The 11,981-nt window shown below is 63.4% G+C and overlaps 1 protein-coding gene across 1 annotated transcript in view; it reads left to right on the top strand.

Annotated features, from left to right (window-relative positions):
• The first annotated feature begins 1,587 nt into the window (after nt 1–1,587).
• The window catches only part of CPZ (carboxypeptidase Z), a 36,427-nt gene continuing 26,033 nt past the window's right edge, over nt 1,588–11,981 (top strand). The window contains exons 1-5 of the mRNA XM_054581826.1: nt 1,588–1,713; nt 2,416–2,564; nt 2,654–2,781; nt 5,578–5,796; nt 6,763–6,875. Coding sequence (XP_054437801.1) covers nt 1,588–1,713; nt 2,416–2,564; nt 2,654–2,781; nt 5,578–5,796; nt 6,763–6,875 — 735 coding nt within the window. The remainder of the gene's footprint in view (nt 1,714–2,415; nt 2,565–2,653; nt 2,782–5,577; nt 5,797–6,762; nt 6,876–11,981) is intronic.

Raw genomic sequence — 11,981 nt, 5'->3', positions numbered from 1 at the left:
AGATGCTCCGCTCATCAGGCTCCTGAGGGCTCTGCTGCAGCGGGGGCCTCGTCAGCGTTTGTCGGGCTGGTGGCCCGAGGGGCTGCCCTCGCAGAGCTCAAGCCCAGGGCTTGCGGGATTGGGAGGCCTGTAACCACGCCCGCTCCCTCTGCTTTCTGGCTGAGCCTGGGCAGGGGGCCGGCTGATTCCTCACAGTTTCCACCCCTGGCGCTGAGCCTGCTGCCCGCGAGGCTGGGGCCCCGGGCTGGGCTCCCCACCCTCGTCCTGTGGGCGCAGCCCAGCGGCTGTGTCTGTGTGCTGTGAGCCCCTGACCCTGGCCGGGCCACACAGCTCACCACGGGAGTTTGAGCTCCGAGGGACACCTTGGCTCGTGCGGGACTGGACACGGTCCCCGGGTCACGTGGCAGCGACTGGCTCTGTATGTACCGCTGCCCGGAGAACAAGACGAGGCCCGAGAGGAGGGCCCGGTTCTGGGCGGCCCCCGCGCAGCGCTCTGCGCCCCTCGCCCCTCTCCCGCCCCGCCCCCCCCCTTTCTGGCTGAAGCTGGAGTTGGTTTACTGCGACTGCAACCAAAAGCAGTTCATCCTCGGCACGAGACCGGGCGCAGCTGAGTGTCCACAGTCTGCAGGCGCCTTCGCTGCCCCCGCCCAGTGGTGCCCCAGAAGTGCCCCTCAGTGCCCCCTGGAAGCCGGGGCACGGACCTGAGCCCCCGCCTCTGCAGCTCGGGGCAGGGGGAGCCGCAGGCCCTGTCCGGCTGTGGGCTGCTGTGGGGCCGCTGGAGCCCATGGGCCCGGAGCCCCCCCAAGTGACCGGACGCAGGGGGAGGCCTCCAGGGAACCCGAGGGCCAGTCTGAGTGGCCTTTGGGTCGGTGCTCAGGAAGCCCCCGGGGGCAGGGAAGCCTGTCTGCCAGGCCTCGTGGCCGAGAGGTGCAGCTGGCACTGACCCTGGCCGTGGGGTCGCGGCGATGGGGACAGCGGCTCTGCCATGCCCACAGCGCAGCCCCCTTGGGGGGGCTCCCAGCACTTGGCTCGCTCTGGCTCGGAGCTGGTGCCGTCCCCTCCCGAGCCCCGGGTTGCTGACCTGTGAAGTGGGGGAACAGCCCGCTGACAGGCCGGTGACTTTCCTGACTCCTCGAGCCGACGGACAATCTCCTTTGGGACCTGGCTGCAGGAGGGGACCTGCCAGCCATCCCTGAGCAAGTGACAGAACAGTGAGGGCTTCCAGGCAAACTAGGAAACAACAGACAAATCTGAGTTTGTTACCAAAACTCGAAGTCAGTCTCACCCCAGCGCTTGCTTAACACTCTGGTGTCGTGTCCCCCCCGCCGCCCCCAGCCGGGCCCCAGGGAGGTGGGAAGGGCGGGCCGGGCCGGAAGGGGCGCTGCCTCGGAGCCGGGGCCCTCCTTGGTGCCCAGATGTTTCTCTGAGGCAGGGCAGCTGAGGGACTGGCTGCTGACCGCTGGACCCCCGCGACAAGCGACACGAGGCGACCGCGGGCAGACTCTGGTCTCTTCTGCCCCCAGGCTGTGAGAGACTGGCAGTCTCGGCCCCCCTATGCAAGCAGAGCCTGAGACAGGGGCTCCGGCCATGTGGTTCACTGAAGGCGCGCAGAGCGGGTACCACTGGGTGGCCCTTGGCGCCTCGCTGAGCTCGGGTGGGGGCGGAGTGTCCCCCCTGCACCAGGGCAGCACGGTGGGCGACTTTGCAGAGCCAGTGAGGGCGGGGGCGGGCGGCGCTGGCTGCCGGGGAGCCCTGGTGGGGACACCGAGGGTTCCTCGTAGTGGCAGATCCATCCCGTTTCACCGATGAGGGTGCCCAGGCTCCGAGGTCAGGGGCCGGCACAGGCCCCAGAGCACGTCTGATGGGCAGAGCCGGGCCCGCGTCGCTCAGGGAGCACCCGCCGCCTCTGCGGTTCGGGTCTGGGCGCCGGCCATGGACCCTGCCCCTCGTTCCCGCACGCACACCTCGCGGGCCTGGCCCGGGCTCCGGGCGGCTGGCGTCTTCCTCGTTGCTGTCCCCGCCCCCCACGGAACTTGGTGCGGTGCCACCAGCTGCAGCTGAGTCGTGGGGACCGGCTCCCCCCGTGGGACACGCTCTCACCTGCCTGGCCCCTGGGGGGGGTGGGGCACCAAGTCTTTTAGAAGAAAATGTAGGGCAGCATCTTCCGGACTCGGGGGTGGGAGGACACGCAAGGTCGAACCCTGAAGGACGACACCGTGCGTTGGACATCAGTCCACCAAAAACTCCATCAAGAGCGTGAGCCGGCACGTCACAGGGTCCATGTCAGCAGCGCGTGTGACTGATGATCCGAACCTGGGACATGGGGAGCCGCCACAGGTCACGGACCTTCCCTGCACGCACCTGCGGGGAGCGGTGCCCGTCTCTGCCCCCGTTACCCGCCCGCCCTCCCACCAGGAGCTCCTGAACCAGGCGCAGGCCCTGTGCCCGGCGCCGTGTGGCCCTGGCTGGGTCCCTTGTGGCAGCAGCAGCAGCAGCGTCACCGTGACGGTCACCGGCACTCTCAGCAGGCTGGGCCCTGAGAGACCGCACATTCCTCGTGGCTGGTGCTGAACTCTGGGCAGGGGGGCGGGGGGAGGGTTGCCGATGGAGCCCCCGATCCGGCTGCCCCCTGCGAGTCCCCTGGCGCCAACAGCCTGTTGGGGTGCTGCGCCTTTGAGGAGTGTGCCTTCGGGTCAGGGGCCGTGGCTGGGCTGGGGGCGCGGAGGGCACGGGCCCTGGGCTCAGGCTCGCCGGCCTTGCCACGCGCGCCCCCGTCGCTGGGTCAGGCCTGGCCCTGCCCCGCACAGGCCGGGGCTGGGCCGCACCCCCGGGCTTTGCAGGGAGGGACGAGCGGGGGGCGGGGCGGGTGGCCAGGCTGCTAGGTGTCCTGGGGTGGGGGCCCGGCAGGGCCTGTGCGCCCCTGGGGACTGACGGCAGTGGGGGCAGTCCCTGCCAGGGGTCCTCCCCACTTCCTCTCCAGAGCCCCCAGAGTCACGCCTGCTGGGGGCCGGCCCCTCCGACAGTCTGGCACCACGGCTCCTTCCCCGCACGGCCTTCTAGGAAGGTCCCACGCTCCCCGCGGTGGCCTGAGCCCAAGGCCACATCAGCAGCAGGCCCTTGGCGGGGAAGCGGCCCGGCCCTTCCAGCTTCCACGAGGCACACACTTCTGGCCGGATGGGAGGGCGGGTGGGCGGGCGGGTGCCTGGGGAGCAGTGCTCTTTTCGGGCAGAGAAGGGAAGAGTGACTTCCAAGAACTGAGTTGGATTCAGGAATCTTCCTGCCTTGAAAATGCCTTTTGCAGGCTCTGCCCACAGGAGCCACGGGTTCTGCCCCGGCTTCAGCCTGGGGCTGGTGGGGGGAGGGGCGCAGGAAGGCCCCCCCCCCCCCCCCCCCCCCCCCCCGCCTGCCCGGTGCTGCCTGAGAGCCGGTGGGTCTGTTCAGGCCACTGCTGTGCGCAGCCCAGGCCGCCCCGCCCCCACCTTGCGCGGCCCTCCCAGGGGACCCTGGGGGAGTGGGGGCAGGAGGAGGAACCGTTAGGGGTTCCAGGGAGGCTGTGCAGTCCCTGCTGGGGGGCCGGGTCCAGCATGTCTGCTTGGAGGGGGCTCCTGTTTTGTAACAGATCCCAATGGGCAGAGCCTGCCCGCGTCCCCAGTGTCAGGAGTGAGAGGGAGGACGTCGCGGCAGATTCCACGCCACTCGAGCGTGTGGAAGAGCACAGTGGCTTCATGCCAACGAGGCCCCTGACGCCGCCCTCGGGGGCGCCCCCTGGAGGGCCCAGGCGCGCGGGGCGGGGCGGGGGCGGGGCCTGAGCAGTGCTGTGCCTGCCAGGGGGGTGGAGTCGGTGGCTGGAAGCCTCCCCATAAAGAAAAGTCGGGCCCAGGTGGTTTCACTGGGAAATTTTACCCAAAATTCTATCAATTGTACGCAAACTCTCCTAAAAAATAGAAGAGGGAGAAAAATTTCTCAACCCGTTTCAGATGGTTAGCATCTCCCTGACTCCGAAACTCGGCCAAGACGCGACAGGAGGAGGAAACCACAGACCAGCCCCTCGTAGGAGGACAGTGCAAAACTTCTAGTACGTTTTTAGCTAATTGAGCCCAATAACATGTAAATGCGACAATGTGTCATGACCGAGGCAGATTCACCCAGGAGGCAGGGCTAGTTCCACATTTAAGGAGCAATTGGTGTGATGTGACACATTAAGAACCTAAAAATGACACACACACAGCCCCCCAAAACACCCACATGATAACCTCAACAAAGGCAAAAAAAAAAAAAAAAACTTTGACAAAACCCAGCGTCTATTTTTGATAAAAGCCCGCGGCGCGCCAGGAGCAGAAGGGGCTTCTCCAGCGGATGAAGAGCGCCGACCGGCCTGCTGTCCCTCCACGCTCGATGGACAGGCTGAACGCCCCGAAGGGCCAGGCCAGGGCCGGGGCCGGCGGGGCCTGAGCATCGAGCCGGGGCAGCGGGCGGTGGAACGCAGCAGGTGCGGGACTGGAGGCGAGCAGGCGGCCGCCTCGTTCACGCCCACCAGGGCCTTCCTGCTGCGGAAAACCTGCTGGAAGCTGCCAGGAGCGGCTGGAACCGGCACACACCGATAACCGGAGCTCAGCCCTGTCTGATGGGATGAGGCGTGGCGGGCCGTCTCCCGCTCCGCTGTCCCCGAAGAGGGGCTCTCCCTACCCACCCCGGGCGCCGGGCCCACGCCTCCCGCAGCCCCCGCCCAGCAGCCTCTCGCCCTGCAGGGGGCGTGCTCTGCGCGCAGCGGGGCGGGGGGGCCCTCTGCCCTCGGTCACTCCGGGGTGCAATGTGGTTGGTTTCTCCCCGGGAAGGCCTGCGGGGGCCATGGTGGCTCGTGGCCAGGTGGTGGCCTAACCCTCGTGGCCGCACCAGGACACCGTGCCTGCTGCACACCCGAGCCGTGTCCCCCCTCAGCCCGCCCTTCCGTCTGCCCTAAGCGAGGCGCGGGGCTGAGGCTGCGTTCCCGTTGCCGCCCGCCCGGCCCCTGTGTCCGCTGGCTGCAGCGCTGGGCAGGCAGGAGGTATGATGCGTGGAGACCTCCTCGCAGAGTCCCCGGGGGCAGGCCCTGCCGTGACCCTCACTCTGCAGATGAGGCGATCGAGGTACAGAGACGTGAATGAATGAACGGACGATGGACGGATGGAAGGGCAGTCTGCGACCAAAGCCGGGCCCTTGGTCATGAGCTGCCCCGCCTCTGGCGTGAGCGGCAGGGCCGGTCCACAGGGGGCGCGGGGGGCAGCGGGGCGCGCAGGCCTCAAGCTGTGCAGCAGCGGCACCAGGCCCCGCCTCTGTGACCGGCAGACGTGGCCCCCCCCTCCCGGTTCTGTCAGCGACTCCCTTAGCAATGGGGCCCTGGGCAGCACCTCCTTGTGGAGGGCAGGGGCCCGGAGTCCGCCCCCTCACGCCCTGCTCCCACCCCAGGCCTGGGCACGGAAAGGCAAGGAAGTCTCGCTGAAGGGCTCAGACAGCATGGCTTCCCCGTCTGGGCCGGGAGTGCAGGAGGCAACGTCAGAGACCTGCGTCCCAGTCCTGAACCACCCGCCTGTGTCCCAGGGGGCGACGGGCCTCGCGTGCCAGCCGCGCCCGCCGCACTACGCCCTCCCCGCTGGCCTGGGCTGGAGCGTGCTTCCCGCGGGGCCGCCCAGGGCCACCTGGAGAAGCGCTCTGCAGAGCTGGCCAGCGGCGGGGCCGACCTTCCGCTGCGGGCAGAAGCGCTGGGCGGCCACGTGGACCGGGGCCCGTCCAGCCACGTCCAGGCTGCCGGCCTCTCCCGTGCACAACCCCCTCCGCCCCTGAGCCCAGGCCAGGGCACGTGCTCTGATCGCCCTCCCTGGGAGGCTGCATCCATCCGCCCAGCAAACACCCCCACCATGGGGCAGACCCGGTTTCTACCCCAGCGGTCTCGGCCCAGTAGGGGGCAGACAGGAGAGAGGCCCTAACGACTGCGTTGCAGCGATTGCGATGACCGCCTGCTGGTCCTTCCCAAGGACAGGGCGCTCACACGGGTCGCCTTTGGTGACCCTGGTTTTGTGGACAAGGAAGCCGAACTCCGAGAAGGCGAGGGAACGGGCCGAGGGCACACAGCGGGAAGGGAAGCGGACTCTGACCTGTGACGACTGGCCGCGATGTGTGCGTCCCTGTGTTTTCCACTGTGACAGGAGTGTGGAGCAGCCGCCATCCCGGCCCCACCTCTGCACAGTCGCCCCGGGGCCGAGAGCACACGCCCGGAGTCGGTGAACCGCAGTCGGTGCGGGAGGCCCGCGTGGGACAGCTGGCCTCGGCTCCTCGTGTCGTTCAGTGCGGCTGGGGCGGGGCTCTGGCCAGTGGGGCTGGACTGACCGCTGCTCAGTCTGGCCAACCAGAGTGTCAGAGCCCTGTCTCACGCCACATGCAAAACCGAGTTCTGGGTGGGTTAGAGACCCGTCTAACGGGAACAAAACCCCTCCAAGGAAGCGAGAACGCCCAGGAGAAGGTTCCTCTGCTCTCGGGTTGGGGAGGGGTGCCCTGACCAGGACCCAGAATGTCCGAGCCAGACAGGAAAACGTTCACACATGCCACAGGGTGCCCACGGCAGACGCAGGGGTGGGAGCCCGGCACCCGGGACACGTGAGCGCGCCCCGCGCTCCAAAAGCAGCCAGGCTTCCTGCTCCCGTCCCTCGCTCACCTGGCTACTTATCGTTCGCTCCTTCGTTTCACTCACATCCGGGCCGACGTCTGGGCCCTCTTGTGGGGCGGCAGGACACGGGCTGCCCGGGACCAGCACCTCGCCCGAGGGCTCCTCCTGGGGTCCTGGACGCTTCATGGCCGAGAGGCTCCTGCCAGTGCTATTCGGCGCCATTGACACCTCTGGGGTCTGTCCCCGAGATGTCTGTCATGGACCCATGGCAGGCGCAGAAATCGAGAGCCAGTGTTTGGAGGATTTTACGGCATCTCCCAAGCACCTAGACACACCAGCTCACATGAGTCCCACGTGATGCGGGCCATACACCATCGCCCACAGTAGGACCACATTTTGGCCTGGGGTGGATGGTTCTTCCCCACAGACAGTCTTACAAGTGCTCACTGAAGTAACCCTGCCCCAGGAGCAGGGTAGTCAGGAGGGCTTCCTGGGGGAGGTGTCTCCCAAGGAGCCAGAAGCTTCAGACCCATCTCGATGCAGGGAGCCTGTTGCTGCGGCCTCCGTGCCTCCCCGTGGGCCAGAGAAGCTGCTGGGTCCTGGTAGAGGCCAAGGGCAGCGGAGAAATCAGGACAGAAGGAAGATACGTTTCCCTGCAGACTCAAGAATGTGCTGAGCAGGAAATAGTTCTGGGAGAGTTCAGCGGGGCACCTTGTGGAATCTCAAATATGACCAGTTTAAGAGGAAGGCAGGCTTGTGTTCTCGCCTGGGAGGCCAGGGAGGCCTGGGGTTGGCCCGTCTGGGTTCGGATTCCACAGGCTTGGACTCCCAGGCCCAGGGCCGGCTCCAGGGCGGGAGGTTGGCAGTGGTGGGCGCCGGAGGAAGGGGCTGAGCCCAGGCTCACAGCAGAGAGCAAGGGCCGTGGGGGCTCCGCTCCTCACTCCTGGGGAGGGGCTGCCGCGGTGACCCCCGCGACCCGCCGCGGGCGCCCGTGGGAGTCTGGGGCCTGGACGCAGGGACCACGGCACATGGCCCTCAGTGTCTCCTCTAGACACCTGGTGCCTCGCCCGCCAGGAGGGACGCCAGGCAGCCTCCTAGTGGGCGCGGGGGTGGGGCCCGGTTCTGGTCTGGTGTGCACGGTCCGGGGGGGGGAACAGCCCTGGAGTGTGCGGGTCTCATTCCCGGGCTGGAATCATGGAGCCTCCTATTTCTGTATCTTCACTTGTTGCTTCTAGTCATGTAGCCCAGGAACCAGGCCCGGAGCGAGCCTGTGGCTCGTGCGGGGGAGCCAGGGTGGGCCCTTCCGTGCGCCCTGGGCTCCCTCCCGGTGCCAGCGTGCGCTCCAGGTCAGGGCGACTGTCCTGCAGAGAGCCTGGGCGCGGGGGGGGGGGGAGAGGGTAGCTCACCTGCCTGACCAGGCGGCGGGCGCCCAGAGAGGGTGCAGAGGGCTCGTCAGCCACAAAGTCCTGTGTGCGGGTACACGTTTCTAGTGAAACAAAACACAAACAGTGACCACCTTCCACCTTTGCTTAACCTGGGGGTCCCGGGGTGTCTTCCTTCCGAACCCGGGTTTAAAAAGCGTTTCGTTCTTAATTTCAACACATTTTGTTGCTTCAGTCACGCTCCAGGCTGGTTGCCGCTTCGGCACGTCCCGCGTTGGCACTGCTCACACGTGGGTGGACCTGGGTAGGCCGCGGCCCAGCCACGCAGAGCACCCCTCCCCCACCCTGACCCGACCCCCGGCCCTGACCCCCAGGGACCTGCTCTCCGTCCCCACAGCCTGCCTTTTCCAGGACGTCGTGGAAATGGAGGGAGACACCGCGTGGTCTGCCAGAGACCTTGCGGGATTGGCTGGAAAGGTGGCCAGGGCGGCGGGCCCCGGTGAGGGGCTTCCCCCGTTGCCAGCCGGCCAGCGGCTGTCCCTTTGCTCCTGTCCCTTCTGTCGCATGTCACGGATGTAGCCCCGTTCCTCCCGTTTGTGTATCAGCTCACCCAGCGGAGGGTGTTTGGGTCATTTCACGTTTGTCTTTTGTCAAATTCAGGGAGTTTTCAGCCATTATTTCTTCAGATTTTTTCTGCACCACCCTGTTCCTCCTCACCGTCCGGGAATTTGATGACGCAAACAGTAGGCCTTTTATTATTTCCCCACTGGTCAAGGAAACATTCATTTTTCATCATTTTCTAACTGCACTTTTCATTGAGATGTAATTCACATAACATAAAAGTTACCATTTAAAATCTCCAGTCGGCCCTGGCTGGTGCGGCTCAGTGGATCGAGCACCGGCCTCTGAACCCAAGGGTCGGCGGTTCGATTCCCCGTCAGGGCACAGGCCTGGGTTGTGGGTCAGGTCCCCAGTGGGGGGTCTGCAAGAGGCAACCACACATGGATGTTTCTCACTCTCGTTCGCCCTCCCTTCTCCTCTGTCCAAAAATAAATAAATAAAATGTTTTAAAAAACAAGTCTACACTGGAGTGGCCTTTAGGACAACATGTCACCGTTGCCGAGGCACCCCCTACATGGGCCAGCCCCCGCAGCTGCCCGTCCGCTGGGCCTCAATCGAGTTGCCCATCCTGACGGTCCGTGTACATGACGTCATAGAGCGCGCGGCCCTTGTGACCCCCGTCCCTCACTGGGCATCAGGCCCTCAAGGCTCAGCACGGGGAGTGGTGCCGGGGCCTCGGTCCGTCCGCGGCCGAGTGTCGTTCCACCGCGTGGCTGCACCGCACTTAGGTCCGCTCGCTCGCTGATGGACATCAAGGTCGTTTCCACCCTGAGGTGGTGGTTAGTGATGCTGCTGTGAACACCCGGGTACAAGGCTTTGCATGAACACATGTTTTCAAGTCTCTTAAACTAAACCGTATACTAGGAGTGAAATTTCTGGGCCGTGGAGTCACCCTCTTTTCAACCCTCCGAGGCCCCTCCGCACTGTTTCCCACGGGAGCCGCCCCCGTCTGCACCCCACCAGCCGCGCACCGGGGGCTCTTCTGTCCGCGGCCTCGCCGGCACCCGCTGGGTTAGGGTTTGGCTCCCGCCCCGTTGCGGGCGAGGAGTACGTTTTTGATGTGCATTTCCCTGACGGTTAGTGACGCTGAGCATCTCTTCGTGTGCCTGGGGACCTTCTTTGGAGAAGTGTCTATTCAGATCTTTGTCCATTTTCAAATGAATTATTTGTCTTTTTATTGTTATATTCTAGATTCTATATCCTCATCAGATATATGATTTGCAAATATTTCATCTCGTTCTGGGTGTTGTCTTTTCACCTTCTTAACGTGTTCATTGCAGCAAAAGTATTTAATTTGGATGCAGTCCTACTTATCTATTTTTTTTTCTTTTATCGTGTATGCTTTTGATTTCACATCTAGGAAACCGTTGCCAAATCTAAGGTCACAGAATCTTGCACCCTTGTTTCCTTCTAAGAGTTTTACGGCTGTAGCGCTTACACTGAGGTAGGTCTTCGAGTTCGTTTTCGCGTTGACTTTTGTCGACGGTGTGAGGCAGGGGTCCAGAGAAACGACCTTTGTGCCCGCGGACAGCCGGGCGTTCCTGCGCTGGTGGTCGAACAGGCCGTTCCTCCCCCGTGCGTGGCCTTGGCCCGTGTGGAAAGTCCATCGGCCGTAATTGCGTGGGTTTCCCCTGGATTCTCAGTTCTTCTCCGTGGTCACGTGTTGCTCCTCGTCCCTGCACCACGTCGTCTTCGGGCCTCCAGCTTCACGGGAAGTTTGAAATCGGGACGTGCTCATCCTCCAGGCTCGCCCTCCTTCCTGGAGATGCTGCGGCGCTCCGGCCCCCGTTCCGCTTCACGGGGCCTGTGGGATCAGGGTAGCCCTTTCTGCCGAACCGGCCCCTGGGGCTTTGATTGGGATCGCGCTGGAGCCGCAGGCCAGTTGGGGGGGGAGGGCGGGCATTGCGTCCCTGACCGCACACTGCGCCTCACGATCGAGAACACAAGGTGTCTTTCCACTGATTTAGGTCTTTGCTTTCTTTCAACACTGTTTTATAGTTTTTGGTATACAAGCCTTGCATTTCTTTGGTTAAATTTATTCTTCAGGATTTTTGGTTTGTTTTAATGCTCTTGTGGAATTGTGGAATTTTCTTAATTCCATCTTGGTATCATCTGTAGCTAGTGGAGGAGAACACAGCTCATTTGTGTGTGTGGATCTTGTAGCCTACAACATTTTCTCAGCTGTGTATCAGCTCCAGGAGGATTTGGGGAGATGCTTTTTTTAAAATAGATTTTATTTATTTATTGTTTAGAGAGAGGGGAAGAGAGGGAGAGAAACATCAATGTGCGGGAGATATGAGAGAAACATCAATGTGAGGGAGATATATCAATGGGTTGGCTCTTGCGCGCCCCCCACTGGGTACCTGGCCCACAACAGCGTCGGGTCTCCGCCGTGGCAGGCGGGGCGAGCCCTGGGCTCTTCATAAACACCGCTGACCAGGTTGAGCAGGTTCTCTCCTATGCCTGGTTTGTTGAGCGCTTTCATCATGATGAAGTGTTGGATTCTGTGACCATTCTAAGACCTCTCGTTTGCACAGAACGATCTGCTCGCTCTTCAAGTTCTCTCATTCATACTTCTGTCACTTCTGCCACTGAGTTGCTGAGTCGACGAGTTTATTTTGATCACTGCCTTTTTCAGTTCTACGTTTTTTATTTGATTCTTCTTCCTACCTTCTATGTCTTTGCCTAGACTTCCTCCCTTTCTGTTCATCCCAGCAGGGTTGGCCCTTTCTTCTTGGGTTCTTTTTATAACCCTTGCTTTAAATGTGCCACAGACAATTCCGACTTCTGAGCCGCCCTGGCCTCACATCTGTGGGTGGTCTGTTCCCACACACGTCGAGGTTGTCCAGGCTCCTTGGGTGCCGAGTAATTGGGGCTTGTTCCCCGGGCATTTGGAATACTACGTTTGAGGCCCTGAGTCTTGTTTAAATCCTATGCAGAATACTTTTGTTTGAGCTGGCAATCAACCCCGGGGGCCCGCCCACGAGTTCCCAGTGGCCTTCTGTGGGCCGGGGCGTTCGCACCGGTTCCGTTTCAAAGTCTCTGCAGCCACTTGTCCTGAGTGTGCACCGCCCAGTGGCCAGTCGGGGCCTGGGAGGGGGTCCCCCTTTGCTGAGCTCTCACTGCCTCGGTTCCCTGCTTATGGCCAGATCCACACGTGTGGAGCGCCGGGCGAGCCTGGGGTTCAGAAACAACGTATGAGGTGGGGTTCCAAGCTCCTCCTCCTTCCCGATGTCTCTGGGATTCCCTGGCTTTCGGGGGCTCCCTCTTCGGTCTTTGGCCGAAGGCTAGGTCTCCGGTTGGCCACATTGGCAGCTGTTTCCTGGGGCTGCGCCCCG

This window comes from Pteronotus mesoamericanus, unplaced genomic scaffold (assembly GCF_021234165.1).
Source record: "Pteronotus mesoamericanus isolate MK-2021 breed Mesoamerican mustached bat unplaced genomic scaffold, CSHL_Meso_final contig_68, whole genome shotgun sequence".
NCBI classification, from domain to species: Eukaryota; Metazoa; Chordata; class Mammalia; order Chiroptera; family Mormoopidae; genus Pteronotus; species Pteronotus mesoamericanus.
This window is presented reverse-complemented; position numbering and strand designations above follow the sequence as displayed.